Here is a 19779-nt window from a genome sequence, read left to right on the forward strand (position 1 = left end):
AATACTTACCATTGTGTTACAATTGCCTACAGTACAAAGTACAGTCACATACTGTAGGAGTTTATAGCCTAGAAATAAGAGGCTGTACCATGTAGCCTAGGTGTGTGGTAGGCTGTATTATTTAGGTTTGTGTGAATTCACTCTGTGATGTTTGCATAGCCACAAAATCACCTAACAACACATTTCTCAGAACACAGTCCTACGCTCTAAGCAGCATAGGACTGTATATGAATAAAATATCACTGATGGCATTGATAAAATAACTGGTAGCACTGGTTGCCTCCAGGGAGAACAACTAGCTGGCTGAGAGACAGGGACATAAAGGAGACTTTCCGCTGCATATGCTTTTTGAATCTTTTGAATTTTGAACCATATCATTGCATCATGGACTTAAATCATTTTTTAAAAACCCACAATACTAAGAAGCTGTATTTTCCTTATAGAATATTATATATATATAATCATATATATATAATGTATACACACACACAGAGAGAGAGAAAGAGAGAGAGAGCTAAGTTTAGGCAGAGGTGGTGGTGGTGATAAGAGAATGTGGTAAAAGAAAGCTCTTCAGGGGAAACAGCATCCAGGGAAGAAACAGTGAAAAGCCTAAGAGGGAAGAGAGAATGTGTGACATCCTAAACAGTGTTTTCCTCAAGAAAAATATCTACTGATATGAGAACATGTTCATGATATCAAGAGGTTTAAAAAAGCAGAGTAAAAAAATCCCCCTGGCTCCAAGAATCAGCAGGAAAGGTTTTGAGATGTGTGAATAATGCAGAATCATGGACAACAGCAAAAATTATTATGTGGGGACTACAGGTGCTGAAGACTTTCAGCTGATGAGATGTGGAGGATATTGAAGAGGATCAGGGCATAAGAAATGAAACTAATGAATTGAAGCTAAGGACTGGCCTCTAGTATGCTACGGGCAAGAATTCAATTTTGTTTATCATTTTCTATGGCCCTATTAAAAACAGATCTTGGCTTTTTTTTTTTTTTCTGGTCTTTATCACCCTATCACTAAATACATGCAGTTGCTTCTTGATTTTTCAGTGTTAGGCCTAAATAAAAAGTCAACTGGCTTTCAGTTTAGGATATTAGAATTAACTTCATTTTTTACCTCCCTTCAACACAAATATACTTCCTATTCTCTTTATTCTCCCAATACAGTTTATTTTTTTCTAGTTGGATTCATATTCAGTGTTTACATAATTATAAGAATGTAAATGCTTTGCATATATAAACACTGTAATGTGCTATGATCATTTTTCTTTCACTACCTTTGTTCTTTCTAGAATAAATAATGGTTTTGGTTTTTCATTCAGTTTTCTATGTACTTAAAATAAATTCATCTTAATACTCTCCCTCTGATGTTTAAATCATCTTTCCATACTTACAAAACTTGGTGTTTGAAAGCAAATATACATAACGTAAATATAATAAAAGTTTCCATCTTCCTCATATAAAGTTTAAAATAAGTTTTTCTAAATGGAGGGCAGCTCCGTAAAATAATAAACTTGGACGCAAGACCCTTTTCTCATGTTGCTCTGTCATCTCCAACACACACTCTTCGGCATCAGTGTGGCCAAAGAGGGAGCATCGTGAGAGATGATAGAAGTGAAGTTTTTTTGTGGGTTTGGAACTGACACACTTGACTTCCGCTTATCCTCATGGCTGGAACTCAGTTATGGCTGTGCTTAAGCAAAAGGGACTCTGGGAAAAGTATTCTAGTTTTGTGATCAGGAAGAAGATAAAATGAGTTTGTGGAGCATCTAGCCTGCCTGCACTTTGTATGTCTCGACCACACCTGGCATGTCTGAAAGTGTCCTTATTTTATACTCATATTTCAATGATACATTAACATTCAGTGTGTGAACTGCCAATTATTTCCCTCATTTTCAGTATAGTACTTCTCCACACTCAAGTGCATTCTATTCCGGAGATGCTTCATTTTTCATCTCTACAGAATAAACCTCCAGTCTTCTGCTGGGGTGTAGGAGGATCATTCTTCTGGATGCACCGAGTAGAGGAGAGAATCTGGGGATCTGCCTACTTCTGTAACAGACTTTCAAGCCGCCCTCCTGTTTTTATGTTCACCATCACCCCTACTTTCAGAGGTGAGCTGTGCCACCACATTACTGAGCATGTGAGACATGCTATGACATAATCTGGATATTTGCTTGCACTATGGAGCTCTGAATTCAGCTTTCTGGGGATCACCGAGTCAGTTACTGATTATCACTGTGCCTTCCAGCTTTCTGATTTTTTTCCTGCTGTCTTTCCCCTGTGATCTTGTCCCAGTAAGTTAATGAAACGTGCTTGTGCTTCTGCCTTTTAACACCTTCATTAACATTTTAGTGGCCTTTCAGAAAGCAGTAGTGGTTAAAATGGATGAGTTCAACTGTATTTCTCTAACCCAAAGTCCTCTGGCTAAATTTCTAAGGTGAAGTCTGTGAGCACACAAAGCCTGCACAATTCTATCTATTGGCAAAAACCTCCTCTCCTCAGTTAATATTCCTTTGCTTAGATAAAGGATCCTTGAGATCTAAACTCCACAAGTAATTTATCTGATTATTTTGGAACTTTTACTTATTCATTTCATGAAATAAACATCCGCAGAGGATTTAAGTATCAAGACTTTCTGAACATAAAAGGAGATAACATACAGATCTGCCCTTTAGTCTAATTGAAGAAGCAACAGAAGAAACTGAGAATTGCACAACTTATGGGTAACTGGTATTAACAACGCTAAGCTCTTTTATTAACTTATCTTTTAAAATCTCTATACAAGCATCTCTGTTTTATACAGGAATAAATCGAGGCTTAGTTTAAATGCTTTTGTCCAAGTCTCAAAAGCTAATGACAGAGCCAGGATTCAAACACAGATCTTTCTTAGTGTAAAATTTATTTCTGCTACAGTGCTATTCATAAAAATGGAAGTAAGCATTGCCACAGAAATTTGCACAAGGTATAATAGTGCAATATATTAAGAGTCTTTTAATTCTAAGTGATTGCTTTTCAGTAATTGCTTTTGGTAATTCAGATTTAACAAACCTGAGCCAAATCAGTTTAAACAAAAAAGTTCATTTAATGGGAAAGTCCAAGTAATGAAGGGCAGGCAAGCCTCCACATTGGGGCTTAACCTGGGAGAATTCTTAGCTTGGCTCAGAAAAGAATTCCAAGATGAACCAGTGGTAGTAGGCAGCACCTTTTATTGAAGTGGCAATGTATAGCAGCAGCAGCAGAGGTACCGCTCCTTGTGGAGCAGGGCTACTCAGAGGCAACGTGCACTGTGCAGCAGCTCAGAGGTAGGTCTGCAGTCATCTTTATACCTACATTTAATTGCATGCAAATTAAGAGATGAGTTATTCAGAAATTTCTAGAAAAGGGGTGATGACATTGGGTGTTGCCATGGCAATGGTAAATTTTCATGGCACTGGTGGACATGTCTTATGGGGAAGTGCTTTTGGTGCTCTTTCCTGCTTCAGCCAGTCTTCAATCTATATGAAGAGCAGCTCCCTAAAATAGTAAATGGAGTCGAGTCCTGCCTCCTAGGGACACATTTTGCTTCAGATTTGTCTGGATCCAAGGGGTCACAGGGGTTGTGCCTCTTTTTCAATTTTTCTGATGTGCTTGAATCTATGTGGCTTTTTCTTAGGCAGATTTCTCCACCTCTAGATGAGAAGACCCCGTTCTGCTCCTTATGAACATGTGTCTCCACCTTTATTCCTCTCAGCCATGGAAAGAGCCACTTACAATAAAACTTTCAGAAAAATAGAACAAGAGAGAATGTTCTCAATTTAACAAAAGAAACTTATTAAAAAACTATATCTTGCATCATAGTTAATGGTTGAAGACTGAATACTTTCCCCAAAAGACTGGAAACAAACTAAGATTATTCTCTCTCCTGTATGCTTGGTGAAGAGCCTAGCTTGTGGAAATATGACAGAAAAACGAAATAAAATGCCAACAGATTGAAAAGGAAGAAGACAAGTAAGCACTGTTCACCTAAAATAATTGCTTATGTAGAAAATTCAAATTACAGAACAAAAATACTAGAGCTAAAAAATGAATTTAGGTCTCAGGATACAAGGTCATTAAACATAAATCAACTGTATTTCTATATACTAGCCACAAAAATTTGGAAAGTTATATTAATTCATCATTTATAACAGCAACCCAAACTAACTTAGGAATAAATTTAATGAAAGATGTGCAAATGTCTAAACTGAAAACTTTAAAACCTTGCTCTGAGAAAGAAACAATAATATAAATAAATGCAAGATACATGATATTCATGGAATGGAAGATATAATGTTATTAACATGTCCATCTATTAGATCTATAGATTTAATGCAATCCCAGTACAAACATTGTATCAATATGTTCAAAATTCTCAGAAAAATTAAGTTTTAAACTCGAAGTTTGAATTAACTTTTAAACTGGAAGTTAAATCCTACCACTACCAATTAAAGAAGAAGGCAAAAAAAAAAAAGAGGCAATTTCTATAAAATTTGTATTCCATGTACATTTTCTCTGAAAATTAATAGAACATTTTTCAATCAAAATGAGGAAGAAAACTATTATAGATGAGAGGAATGTAAGGAGAATTAAAAATTAAATGTAATGGAGTAACCTGGATGACCTGGAACAGAAAAAATGACATTAGGTTATAATGAGGCTGTATAAATACAGACTTTAGTTAATGATAATGTAACAACATTGGTTTATTAATTATAATAAGTGTACCATACTAAGGTAAGATTAAATATTAGGGGAACTGAGAGTGGGGTATATGAGAACTCTCTGTACTACGTTCGCAGCTTTTCTATAAATCTAAAACTATTCTAAAAAATGAAGTTCACTTTTAAAATGGAGAGAGAAATGAAGAAACAGGGAAACATAGAATCGAGAAAAACAGGTTACCTAAAACAGATGTGAGATGAAGAGAATTCCCAGAAAGATGGTGACAAGAGATCTCAAAATGCTGGATTTTCAACAAAGCTAGAGGATATCCTATTAACATTGTAGTAGATCACAAGTTTCTTAGGATGATATTTTTGAGAAGATGAAATTTTTGAAATATCAGCTAACATCATATGGCTACAACTGTATATGGTGAGAAAAGATACATACAAAAGGAGAAGAGGTCATGAGGATAATTCAAAGAAATCATACACTATCAAAGCAAATGAGAGCCCCTCAAAATATTGCTTCATGGAAAATGAAAAGGAAATAAAATGAAAATGATTCTGGTGTCTGATCCATTATCTGTAAATAGTGCTTAAAATTGTGTTAATAATGCAACTACTCAATATTTATCCAGCCAAATTTATAATTATAAACCATATTGCAAGGAGAAGATGTGTGTGTGTGTGTGTGTGTGTGTGTGTGTGTTTGTGTGTGTGTGTGTGTAGTGAGAAGGAGGTTACAAAGAGCAAATGCTTTTATTCCATAAGAACCCATATTAGAAAACCAAGTGTAATCCAATCAGGAGATGAAGAGAGACTTACGAAAGCAACGTATTAGACAGGAAAGACCAGAGCAAGATTTCAAAGAGATAGCTTCTCTGGGACATGGAGCCTGGATGAAGAAGACGAGTGAGGAGGAGATGCTTAAATTTAGTAACCTGGGTGATCATGAAAGTAATCTAGACAATAATGAACAGAGAAGGAGCAGTTCTGGAAATCATAAGAAAATTCTGACTGCAGTTTGGGACACTTTGAACTTGGGGCACATAAATACACATAAAATAAAAGTGTTCAGGGAGCAGGCAGGGTAAAAGTTCATGTTTTGTATATATAGATGAACATGAATGAGGAGAAGGAGAACAAACACTTACCAGACTCTTTCCATATTCCAGGCAGTGTTCTAATACTTTCCAGGTACTAAATCATTTAACCCCCAAGGCAATCAATTACTATTCTCATCTTACAGAGGAGGAAACAAGGGTCAAAGAAGTTACATAACATCTAAAATCTCACAGTTAGAAAGTGGAGAAATAGTCTAGATTTAAATGGAGATAGTCTGACTTAGCTACAAAGTAGCTAAGTAGTCTGTTATCTACTTTGCTACAAATATCTTTATAGAGGACAAATCCACAATCATGTATAGTGTCAAAGCTATAATCTACTATTTTACTAACACAATCCCAAAGGCATGTAGGAAAGTAGTAGAAATGGCAAGTGACTGTATCTCTGGACTTTCCTTTTGTAGTGCTGTGCATAGACTCCAGGGGAAAATGAAGTGACAAAGGGAGCATTCACTCTTCTGCATCGGAGATTGGATTTCCTGACATGAAATTATAAACTGAGTAAGACTGTTGAGTATGGAAGGATCCAAGGGTAGGTCTATGACACAGGATATACACACAGGCTCAGTAATATAAACCTTTAAGAGGCTCATCCAACTTTAGAGGAAATTGCAATAGAAAGAATCATTCTCTGGGCTTTGAATCACTTTCTCCAGAGCTGTAGGGCATGAAACAAATTACCATTCAAGCCATTTAGGCTTCAAAAGTTGTTTTACTGCTTGCTTGTGAAGAGGGCCTTCTGGGCAAGTTTTCAAATAGAAGTCATGGAAAATTCTCCGAATAACTCTTCTAGCTTGTCAGAGACTGAAGACTGTGCTGATGGCTCTTGCCTGCTGCATCATCAGATTTGCCCCCTTCAAGACAATGGGAAAGAAGGGCCCTTGAGGTCTAGCATTGATAGGGTCTCTAGGAAAGATGACAAATGTCTAGATCATCTTTGTCTTGCCAATTTCCTTCCAAACCCATAAATCAAAGATTCTAGGGGAATACTCTAGAGACAGCCCTGGCTGGATGGAGGAAGTGCTGAAACTGCAAAAGGTCTACAAGCAGTTTTCTCTGGTTAGAGACCTACAAAAACTGACATGGGGGAGGGAGAGAAGAGGGAAGGACAGTCTGGACTTTCAGGTTGTGGGGGATCACCTTAGGAAGTCTTCCTCCTTGGATGCCTTGCTGTAAGTCTTTAGACAACCCTGAGCTGACAAACCAGCAGATCCAGCTCTCCCTCTAGGGACAAAGAGGGAGGATCTGTCATTAATGTTATTGTCTGCTTCTGTTCTTATAGATCATATCATGGAATGAATGGCAGTAGAAAATAACTCTTCAGTGACTGAGTTTATTCTTGTGAGATTAACAAACTCCAGCTGCCCCAGTGTTTCATTCTTAATGTGGTCCCTGTGGGGAGAATTTGAACATAATTTCATGTCCCTAAATTCTCACCTTCATACCCCCGGGAGCTTTTTCCTCTTCACTCTATCCTTCATTGATGTCTGCTATTCATTTGTCTGTACCACAAAAATTCCGATGAGCTTTATCTCAGAGAGGAACATCATCTCCTTTGCAGGATGGCCAATTCCGCTATATTTCTTTTGCATCTTTGTCAAAAAACCTAAAAGTGGGATCTTTGTGGGAATGGTGTTCTCAGCCAAGATGCTTATAGTCAAGAGATAATGGACTAGTTGTTTACATGAAACTAGAAAAATGCACATGGCCCTAGAAAGGTTTGATTTTAGAATGGGATAAACAAAGTCTGCTACAAAGAAACACTTCATCATATTCTTGTATTACAGTGATTATTTCCAGAAATAGTGAGGCTGCAGAGATTTGGGACAAGGCTCCTTAGTGAAGAAAGACACAATCTCTAGAATTGCAGGTGTACTTTAAAAAGTCTGTTACATATTATAATATGTTTTTATATTTGGAAACAGAAAAAAATAAGAGTTATTTATAACACAAATCATAGAAAATGAATCTTTACAAAATCTTCATGTTTTGTGGCTTACTCACAAGAAAACTTTTCTCTGTCCGTTTCTACTTCTCAAATGGTTCAAGGAAAAATGCTCCTTAAAGGACGTATCTGATTCTGGAGAATGGGTTTCCCTATGTGTGCAATGTTTATCTTTGTCAGAAGATACTACTACCTTTTGAGAAAGCTGAAAAGACTGCTTTGTAAGAACAGCTTTAGAATGTATTTATACCAGTTAAAATCTTTACTTACATCTGACTAAAAAATTTGCTGTAAGAATGAAGCATCATTTATATACACTTATTAGGTAAACTTACCTTATCGTAATGGATTTGTTTAAAACTCTTACTCTACCATGCAGAAATCTGAAGGCCTCATAGCTGCCTCTATTGTTTTCTCTCCTACATCCATTAAGATACCTGATTAAATAGCTTAAAATGGTTTGATCTAAGTTTAGCTCGAGAGCACATCTTTTAAAACTTCACATTTTACCAAAGACAAGCAAAGATGCTCAGCATCCATGACTACATCCTTGGTTCTTTTTTTTTTTTTTTTTTTTTGAGACGGAGTCTCGCTCTGTCGCCCAGGCTGGAGTGCAGTGGCCGGATCTCAGCTCACTGCAAGCTCCGCCTCCCGGGTTCACGCCCTCAGCCTCCCGAGTAGCTGGGACTACAGGCGCCCGCCAGGTCGCCCGGCTAGTTTTTTGTATTTTTAGTAGAGACAGGGTTTCACCATGTTAGCCAGGATGGTCTCGATCTCCTGACCTCGTGATCTGCCCGTCTCGGCCTCCCAAAGTGCTGGGATTACAGGCTTGAGCCACCGCGCCCGGCCATCCTTGGTTCTTAACAAAAGTGAAATATGAGTCGCAGGTTTGGCATGTACCTTGCAGTCTGAAGATGATATCCGTGTCACCAGCACCCCCTGGTGGAGGATAAGTCAGCAAAATGCTTAGTTCTGCTGTGAAGCAACAGACTTATTTTACAGGTCCACTCTTTTCATCATCTTGGCAAAAATTTTTAAAATTAAAGCTATAATTTACACAAAACTTTAATGATTAAATATTCAAATGTAGGTTTAAAAACTAATATAATTTGAGATTTGAAGTAAGACTATTTTAGAATATGACGCATTTTTAAAACCAACTTGTGGATATTTGGAAGTATTGTCTCTGCAGATTGGTGACTTTCTTGAAGATAGGGGTACTGTCATACATCTTTGTTATCCTTCTGTTGTACCAGCTGTATAAATACAATTTTAATTGGAGGAAAGTTTTATTCATATAGAAGCCCTATAAGAATATATGTGAAAGGCACAGAAGCTACAGAGCCTAAAAAGATGCTCTCAGGAGGGAAAGGGTGGAGAGTATCTGATAGTATGCTTTGCTCAGCTGCAAGAACAGTTGGCCAAGTTAGGTACTCACTGTTCTATTTCACAGCCTGACCAAAGAGGCACTTCACCACCTGGAGACCAACTACAGCTGTCACATGGAGAGAAGGGCAGAGACCATTGTGGACAAGAGACCTATGGAGCTGCTGATGGAGCTTTTGTTTTGGGTGTCCAAGAAGCACAGTGCTCAGCCTTAGGTGCTGCCTTCCATGGTGGTGGGAGACCAGGCCAGAAATCCTATAGCCACTACTCCAGGCAAAAGCCCTAGATCAGATACTTCTGCCCAAGTATCCTAGATCAGATACTTCTGTCCATATATTCTCTTGTGGCAGCTGATGGAGCCTTTTGGTGGCATTTAAGCTGGTTGCAATGTGGTTACTCTAACAATGCATACACTTTCTACAAATTAGAACTTCTTTGCTGTTTTGTAATATTTGAAATAAAAAAGTGAAGTTGATTCCAAACTGATTCAACATTAAATGTGCCAATGAAAGGAAAAAAAACTCTGATTTCAATAGCAAAGTTTTAAATGGTGGTACAAATTATTGAAAACTCTCACCACTTTTCGTATATAATTTTTCATTGATGATGATTGCTGTGTTTTGATTGTTTGTCCCCTCCCAGATGCATCTTGAAATTTAATTGCCATTGTAGCAGTATTAAGAGACGACACCTGTAAGAGGTGATTAGGCCATGAGGGTTCTCCTCTCATGGATTAATGCCTTTATAGCAAGAGTAGGTTCCTTACAAAAGGATGAGTTCAGCTCCAGTCTCTCTCTCTCTCTCTCTCTCTCTCTCTCTCTCTCTCTCTCTCTCTCTCTCTCTCTCTTCCTGTCTCTCTGCATTTCCCCTATGTGATAACACAGCAAGAAGGCTCTTGCAAGATGCTGACACCTCAATCTTGGACTTCCCAACCTCCAGAATCATTAGCCAAGAAAATTCTTTTTAAATTATCCAGTCTTAGGTATCCTCTTATAGCAGGTGAATGTGAAATAAAACAGTGACTATAAAAGAAATTAGAGATACATTCATTAAAAATTCTTGAAAAGCATTGCAAATAACTATTTCTAGCACAAAGCCTGATGTAAAGACTTTATGTTCCAAAAGAAAGTACAAATTTTCGTTAATAATTATGAATATATGTATTTGTGGAATATTATCTTATAAAAATTAGAGAAATTTTAAAATTAGGCTGGGTGTGATGACTCGCACCTGTAATCCCAGCATTTTGGGATGCCAAGGTGGGAGGATTGTTTGAGTCCAGGAGTTCAAGACCAACCTGTAAAACAGTGAGACCCTGTCTCTACAAAAATAAAAAAGATTAGCTGGGTGTGGTAGCAGGCGCCTGTACTGTCAGCTACTCAGGAGGCTGAGGTGAGAGGATTGCTCGAGTCCAGGAGGCCAAGGCTTCCATGAGCCAAGATCGTGCCACTCCAGCCAGGGTGACAGAGTGAGACCTGGTCTCAAATATTTTTAAATAAATAAGTATTTTATTTAATCTATTTATTTATTTTATTGTTTAATTTGTTTCTTTTAAATAAGTATGTATAATAAAAAAGAAAAAGAAAAAAAATCGTTGTTACCAAAGGCTGGGGGTGAAGGGAATGAGGTCAAAGGGTGCAAAGTTTTAGTTAGAAAGGAGGTACACGTTTTTGAAATCTATTGCACTGACTGGAGAGTATAGTTAATAATAATGCAATATATATTTCAAAATTGCTAAGGGAGTAGATTGTGTTTGCACTACAGAAAATCAGTATGTGAGTTGATAGGTATGTTAATGACCTTAATTTAATAATTCCATGGTGTATACATTTATCAAAACATCATGTTGTGTCCGATAAATATATAACATAATTACCAATAAAAAATAAAAAAAAACAAATTTATACATCTGTTTTAAGATGGATATTTTTGGCTGGGTACGGTGGCTCACTTCTGTAGTCCCACCACTTTGGGAGGCCAAGGCAGGTGGAGCGCTTGATCTTAGGAGTTCAAGACCAGCCTGGGCAGCATGATGAAATCCTGCCTCTATAAAATATACAAAAATTGTCCAATGGTGGTGGCACGTGCCTGTAGTCCCAGCTACTTGGGAGACTGAGGTGGGAAGATCTATTGAGCCTGGGAGCTTGAGGCTGCAGTAAGCTGTGATTTTCCAGCCTGGGCAACAGAGTAGGACCCTGTCTCAAAAAAAAGAAAAGAAAAGAATTCTGTATCCTGACTTAGGTGGTGGTTACATAAATATGTACATGTGATAGAATTGCATAGATTTACACACACATACATACAAGCATATTAAACTACTGAATAAGGTCTGTAGTTTCACTAACATTATTGAACCTATGTCAATTTCCTAATTTTGCTATTGTCCGATAGTCGTGGAAGACGTCTCTATGTGAGGAAACTGGGTGAAGAGTTCAAGGGAATCTATGTATGACTTTTGCCACTTTTTGTGATTCTAGTAATTTTAAAGTAAAAAGGTAAAAAAAAAAATACATGCCTTCTCACAAACACAAATTCCTACCTACAGGGAAATTCTGAAGTCACACTGTCTTGAAATGAGGGCCCCTGAATAGTGATTTTTCTTATGGATTTGATTTTAACCTGAAAGGCAAAGACATGTTGAATTAGAGCAACCCAAGGTAAATACATTTTTATGAAATAAAGGTTAATTCTGTTAACAAAATTTTTATTTAAAAAATCTGAAATCAGTTGAAAGTATCCTTTTTCTTTCTGCCTATGAAGTATGCAAAAGTAAAAATGGATTATTTAAAATTTCTTCTGCAGTAATTTTCTGTTAATCCCACACTGTGTATTATTTATTTTAATCATTTTATGTTTTATCTCTTGAAATGCTTATTGGTTTTGGTAATCTCTTTCATGTGTTTAACCAACATGCTAATTCTTTCCTCCAATTTCATAACCATATGGGATATATTGATAATAGCTGCTATTGTCTGTATCTGGTAATACTAGCAATGTGCCATTTCTGGATATTTCCTACAAATTGATGTTTTCCTCATTATGGGTTAAATTTTTGGTGTTGTAAACGGTATTGCTTTTTAAAAATTTCAATTTCCAATTGTTTGTTACTAATAACTAAAAAAATTATGTTGTATTTTGTGACCTTGCTGAAATATCTTGAGTTGTCATAGTAGTAGTTTTAGACTTTTGGAGATTTTAAAATATAGGCAATCATGTCATTTACTAATAGAGATAATCTTGTTTCTTCTTTTCCAATCTTTCTGTCATTTATTGATTTTTTATTGCCTTATTTTGCTGCCTATAACCTTGAGTACAATATTAAATAGCAATAGTGAGAGTGGAAATACTTTTCTTGTTGCCACTCTTAGGGGTAAGGGATTCATTCTCATCTTAAACTGTGACGTTAACTGTAAATGCCCTTCATCAGGTTGAAGAAGCCCCCTTCTATTTAGAGTTTTTCATGCTTTTTCCCCCCAGCTATTTAGATGATCATATAGTTGTATTTTTTAGTAGTCTTTTTTATGGGGAATTCTATTGATTGATATACAGACATTAAACCAGCTGGGCATTGCCAAAAATAAAATGTACTTTCCATGATGTATTTTTGTCTTATGCATTGTTGAATTCAATTTGCTAAAATTAAAAAAAGTTTGCATCTGCATTTATGAAGGTTATTGGTTTTTTTTTTTTTTGCCTGCTTTTGTTATCAAAATGCTTGTCTATAAAATGTATTGCAATGTTTTCCATCCTTTTTCATTCTCCAAAGAATTCGTGTAGAATGAGTATTATTTCATCTGTAAATGTTTGGTACAATCTAAGAGCAAAGCTATGTAGGTCTGGAGTTTGATTTGTGGAAAAGTTTTTAACTGAAAATGTAATGTTATTTATTTTATTTGAGACAGAGTCCTGCTCTGTCACCCAGGCTGGAGTGCAGTGGCATGATGTTGGCTCACTGCAACCTCTGCTTCCTGGATTGAAGCGATTCTCCTGCCTCAGCCACCTGAGTAGCTGGGACTACAGGCGCCCGCCACCACAACCAGCTAATTTTTATATTTTTAGTAGAGATGGGGTTTCACCATGCTGGCCAGGCTGGCCTCGAACACCTGACCTCAGGTGATCTGCCCGCCTGGGCCTCCCCAAATGCTGGGATTACAAGTATGAGCCACCATTCCTGGCCTGAAAATTCCACTTTAAAAATACATATAAGGCCATTCCAGTTATCTACTTTTTTTTTAGTGAGTTTTGGCAGTTTGTGTCTTTCAATAAATTTATCCTTCAATAGTGGTCAAGTTTATTAGCATACATTTAAAAATTACAAAATTTTCCCTTACTTTTCTTCTGATGTCTATGGGATTTGAGGCAACAGCTTTCATTTTTCATATTTTAGTCATGTGTGTCTTTTTTCGTTTTTATCTGACACGTCTGGTTAGTGGATTATCACTCTTATTAATATAAAAAAGAAAACTTTTAGGTTAATCAATTTTATACATGGTTCTTTTCCCATTTGATTTTTTGGTCATTTTCTTTATCATTTATTGTTCTGCTTGTTTTGAATTTAACCAGGTGTTCTTTTTGTAGTTTCATAAGGTGAACACTTAAGTCTCTAATGTGACACCTCTCTTCTTTTCCTGTGTAGGCACTTAGGTGGCATAAATTGACCTATAAGTACTATATTTAAATACATTACACATATTTTGTGTTTACATTTTCTTTTCCTTCCAAAAGTTTTCTGATTTTCTTTCTGTTCCATCTTCTGTTATTTAAGAGTTTACTATTTTTCCCTGGTGACATTTTTATCAAAATAGTCATATACCGTATAAATCACACATTTAAAGGGTAAAATTCAACAGCTTTTTGTTTATTCACAGAACTGTGCAAGCAAAACCATAACCAAATTTAGAACATTTTTCTCACCCCCACCAGCCCCCATATCTTTAACTCTCACCTCCCTATTTCCCTACCTGCGCCCTAGGCAATCACCAATCTACTTTCTTTTTATGTAGATTTGCCTATTCCGGATCTTTCTTTTCTTTTCTTTCTTTCTTTTTTTTTTTTTTTTTTTTTTTTTTTTTTTTTTTTTTTTGAGATGGAGTTTCGCTCTTGTTGCCCAGGCTGGAGTGCAATGACGCGATCTCGGCTCTCTGCAGCCTCCACCTCCCAGGTGCAAGCAATTCTCCTGCCTCAGCCTCCTGAATAGCTGGGATTACAGGCATGCACCACCACGCCCTGCTAGTTTCGTATTTTTAGTAGAGACAAGGTTTCCCATGTTGAGGCTGGTCTCGAATTCCTGACCTCAGGTGATCTGCCCGCCTCGGCCTCCCAAAGTGTTGGGATTACAGGCGTGAGCCACCGTGCCTGGCCTCTGATCTTTCTTATAAAATAAATAATAAAATAATGGTCTTTGTGACTACTTTTTCTCATTTAATGTATTTTCAAGGTGTATCAAGCTTTAATTTATAATGACACTTCATTCATTCACCACTACCCACCCTTTTTCTTTGCAGAATAATATTCCATTGTATGAATATACCACATTTTGTTTACCAAATTACTAGTTGGTAGATATTTGGTGTTTTTTCCTACATTTTGACAATTATAAACAATGGTGCTATAAATATTCATGTGTAAGGTTTTATGCGAATGTATGTTTTTTATTTCTCTGATGCACATAACTGAGAGAGGAATTTCTGAGTGAAACAGTAATTCTGTGTTTAACCTTTTGAGAAACTGCACAACCATTTTCCAAAGTGGTTGCAGTCAGGTGGCATTGCCACCAGGAGTATAAAAAGGTTTCAATTCTTCACATCCTTACCAACAAGGGTTTTATTATTTTAAAACAATTATAGCCGTCCTTGTGTGTGTGAGGTAATATTTTACTGTGGTTTTGATTTGAATTTCACTAATTACTAATAATATTGAACATCTTTTGATGTACTTATTGACCATTTGTGTATATTCTTTGGAGAAATGTCAATTGAAATCATTTGCCCGTTTTAAAATTGAGTGTTTTGTTTTTTTATTATCGAGTTTTAAGTGTTATTTAGGCACTCTGCATACTATGTCTTTTAAGATTATATAATTCACAAATGTTTCCCCCATTCTGCGGGATTTTTTTCTCCCATTCTGTGGGATTTTTTACTTTCTTGATAATGTCCTTTGGAAATGACCTTTATTTTGAAGTTTGAAAACATTCGGAGAGTCTGTGGCTTTTTGGCTAATAAAAAAAACCCTCTGTAAACATACAATGATTTCCTTTTTCTTTTAATTACATAAGGACTGTGTGTGTGAATAGGAACTCAATATACACATATACTTCACATATATGTTTTTATAATTGTTTGAATATGCTAGGGCAGCTGATTTGATTTAAAACTTCAAAGAGTAACTCACTTAACAGATAACAAGTATACTCTATAGTTAAATTGAATAAACACAATTTCCTATTACGAACATCTTTAACAACCTTTCTGACTGAGGTAGAAGATGTTGGCGTTCTGCCCTATAGTAGACATTGTTCCTTACCTTCTCTCTAATGCCAGAAAATTTCTCTCATGATAGTGGCTGAAAATGAGAGATAATCATTTGACAGTTCTCCCTGCAACGAGGTTGGCTTTGTAGCATATTTCTGACTGATAAGACGTAGAAGGAAGTCATTTTTAGGCTTCTGGAGAAGAATTACCTCAGAATAAAAAAGAGAGGGATACATGAGGAGAGTTATTCTGCATTGCTTTTTTGTTTTCTTCTTTGGATACAGGTGGTTCTTGGAGCTGTAACAGCTGTTTTGTGAACATAAAGTGAAAACCCTGAGGAATAAGTTCAGCAGACTGAGGACAGTGGAATGGATGAGGATGGATCTTTGATGAGAGGGTTTAGTTGCTGAATCAACACTGGGACACTCTGCCTCTAGATTTATTGTTATGTGAACGAAATGAGCTCTTATTTTAAAGAGATTCTGTAATTTGAAGCAAATTTTTTTCTAACTGATAACGTGGGTTGAAAGCTATGTTTCTTAGAAAGTAAATAAAATGTATCATTTTTACAGACGAACATCTTGGAGTATATTCTTCATTGTTTTATGTAAACATTGAAAAGAAAACACTATAATTTATTATGATGAGAAGGAAAGCTTGTGAAGATTTAAAATTAAATTTTAAATGTAACCTCTCCTGGTTAGTGTTTTTTGTTTTTTTGTGCACTCTTACAAACTCAGAAACATAAACATTGTCCAATATTCTTTTTCCCATATTTGTGAGAAAAATAAGAAATTATGCAATACCAGATGTGCCCAAAATACTTCAATTAATCAGAATAGTTCTTTCATGGCTTCTCATTAGCTATAATCTGACTCAATTTCCTTGCTAATTTTAACCGAAACTGAATAATAGCTTTGAAACTTACACTTTGACTATATAGTTTCAGTTGTTCAGTGGGTAATGGAGAGCCATATGGAAGTTCTAAAACTAGGGAAGGCAGAGCTGCACTTCCAGAGCTTATTTTAGCAACAGAATAGGTGGCTAATAAGAGGAACTATGTGGAAAAACGCTAGAATAACACTTAGAAGCTACTGCAATTCAATAGTACAGTCCCGTTAAAACCTAAGGAGTGTCTTACTTGTGAGGTGGCTGAGAGAAAGGCATGGAGGTCATTGTGTTTGTAGACTCTAAGCATCTGAGAACCGTGGAAATTCGATTCTGAAGACTTCCAGCCAGATAACATACTTTTCATAATTTTTAAAGGAGGGGCTGCCAGGTACTCTTCTCTGTACTTAGCATTAGGAGCAAAGTAGTAAACAAATCAGAAGAGATCTTTGTCTTTACAGAACTTATACTTTTAGGGGAAAACAAAAATTAAAGGGGAAAAATCCTGATGGAGAATCTGCCGGAAGTTATGAGAACACAAATAGTAACAGTTGACATTTACTGATTATTTATCATGTGCCAGGGGCTGTTTTTACCATTGTATTTATTTCATTTAATGGCCACCACCCAGTGAATGAGATATTATTATTAGTATCCCTATTTCAGAAACTATAAACCTGAGAAAGTAAAAACCTTCTTTAGAAGCAATGTAAGCCATTAAAAGTTATTTTGGTGATGTCCTAGGAGAGACAATACCTGAAGTGAGTTACTGCAGTCCTTCAAAATTTTTACATAAAAACACAAAGTCTTGAAGTAGACCTTGTGGGAAATTTCCCATAAGGAAGAAAGAGAGAAAAAAACAAAAACAATGATTTCCCTTCAGAGATGAAGGCGGTGGGGATGTGGGAGTTTATTTCTGGCTCTGCTTTGAGGTATGTACGAGCCCTAGAGGGAAGGGAAAACTTGAGTAAAAATATTGAATCCCAGAGGAAGTAAAGACAGATCATGATGCAGGGTGTAAATACAGTTCCCTTATTTTCTGTTATACCCAGAATCTGTTCCCTGGGGAGGGGGCTGAGTAAGCTTCTACCCTTTTTATAAGCAAGCACATTATATCATTAAACTAATATTAAATCTTCTATGCCTTACCAAGTGACTAAACGGGTAATAATCAAGACTTCATTTTTCTCTACTGCTTGAGGGGAATCCAAGTCATAATCACAAATAAAGACATATAAGAAATTAAGACTGGGCTGTATCTTCTTAGAATCAAAGGAACAAAAGCCTGGACACCTGAAATTACTTTTCCAGGATCACAGGGAAATAAGAAAGTGAAAGAAGCACCAAGGTACTCTGGACTAAGAATGGGGAGTTTCTGAATTCTATTTCCATTAGTGTTTTCTTTCATTGAGATGGAAGTCCACGGATCTCAGATACAGCATTCCGCTCATTTTGAACAGTTCTGAAACTCAAGTGGAACTGGAGAATGTGTTTGAAGGGGGAGCAGAGAATGTTCAGCAACACTAGGAGGCTCAATGGTTGCCATATTTACTGAGTAAGTTCCCTTTCCTTGGACAAAACCCTCTCTGTCCTAGATTTAGAAGTTTTTCACTGTGACCTGGGACAGTAATGTAACCTCTCCTAGACTCTGGTCCCCTACCAGTGGATTAGAAACAATGTATTGGTTTTCACTGCATCAGACTAATTTCATTAGAGGCCAATGTCAGTTGCTTAGGCCTCTGCCTCCAATTTTACTCTGGAGGGCTCAGGTGAATGAAGAAATGATGAGATGAGAAAAAAACGGTTCAGTCCTGGCGCACTCATCTCCCTTATCCCTTGTTATTTCCAGCAGTCATGTTTGTATATGGCAGCACTGGCCTTCCCTCTCCAGGCCTCCTTGGTGGTGTTCTGTAAAGACAGATTCTGTGGGTACAGGACAGGCTAGTGTCAGGCAGCCTCATTGTGGGAAGAGCTGGGCTGTCCTCTCATGCAACCATTTTCTCCCCCCGTTTCCAGAGATTCCCTTAAAGAAGAATGGCACCTGGAAATGACTCTTGGGTGACTGAATTCATTCTGGAGGGATTAACACATCAGCCAGATCTCCAATTCTCTCTGTTCTTCCTGTTTCTAGTAATCTATGTGGTCACCCTGTTGGGAAACTTGGGCTTGGTAACTCTAATTGGGCTGAACTCACACCTTCATACCCCCATGTACTTTTTCCTCTTTAACTTGTCCTTCATAGATCTCTGTTATTCTTCCGTGTTTACACCCAAAATGCTGATTAACTTTATTTCAGAGAAGAATATTATCTCCTACAAGGGGTGCATGACCCAACTTTTCTTTTACTGTTTTTTTGTCATTTCTGAATGTTACGTGCTGACGTCAATGGCCTATGATCGCTATATGGCCATCTGTAATCCACTTCTGTATCACATTGCAATGTCTCCTACAGTGTGTTCCAGCCTTATGCTTGGTTCCTACTTGATGGCCTTTTCTGGTGCCATGGCCCACACTGGATGCATGCTGAGACTGACTTTTTGTGATGCTAACACTATCAATCACTACTTATGTGACATCCTGCCTCTGCTCCAGCTCTCCTGCACTGGCACCTACATCAATGAGCTGGTGGTTTTCATTGTGGTGGGCATCAACATCATTGTGCCCACTGTTACCATCTTTATCTCTTATGGTTTCATCCTTTCCAGCATCCTCCATATCAGCTCCAAGGAGGGCAGGTCCAAAGCCTTCAGCACTTGCAGTTCCCACATAATTGCTGTTTCTCTGTTCTTTGGATCAGGTGCATTTATGTATCTCAAACCGTCATCTGCTGAGTCCATGGATAAGAGAAAAATCTCTTCTGTCTTTTATACAAATGTGGTTCCCATGTTGAACCCCTTAATCTACAGTCTGAGGAACAAAGATGTTAAATTTGTCCTAAGAAAAGCCCTGAGTAGCAGGAAACTTTGATAAGCAACAGTATGTGTCTGTATGCATAGTCACAAGACAGGGATATTCTGTTTATTTAATTAAGGTATTACAGTAGCATCCTTCTTATCCTATTTCTTTTTACCGTGGTGAAAACATCTGACTTTTCTTTCCATTTAAATTGTGTATTTTTTTTTTGGAGTATATTTCTTTTCTTTATGATTTCCACTATTTTTCTTAAATCTTTTCACGATATTTTCAGTTTAGGAATAGCATTAAGGAAGAAATTTATTTCTGCATTTTTGCTTTTTCATTATGGACTTCCTTTTATCTTCTGGTGAAAGATGAGT

General features: G+C 36.9%; 1 protein-coding gene across 1 annotated transcript; it reads left to right on the top strand.

Moving 5' to 3' along the window:
- The first annotated feature begins 18538 nt into the window (after window positions 1-18538).
- On the top strand, window positions 18539-19471 carry LOC104656376 (olfactory receptor 8B3-like). Its single transcript, XM_010355976.1, has one exon. The coding sequence runs from the start codon at window positions 18539-18541 to the stop codon at window positions 19469-19471; it is 933 nt and encodes a 310-aa protein (XP_010354278.1).
- The last annotated feature ends 308 nt before the right edge of the window (window positions 19472-19779 follow it).

Source organism: Rhinopithecus roxellana, chromosome 15, assembly GCF_007565055.1.
Source record: "Rhinopithecus roxellana isolate Shanxi Qingling chromosome 15, ASM756505v1, whole genome shotgun sequence".
NCBI classification, from domain to species: Eukaryota; Metazoa; Chordata; class Mammalia; order Primates; family Cercopithecidae; genus Rhinopithecus; species Rhinopithecus roxellana.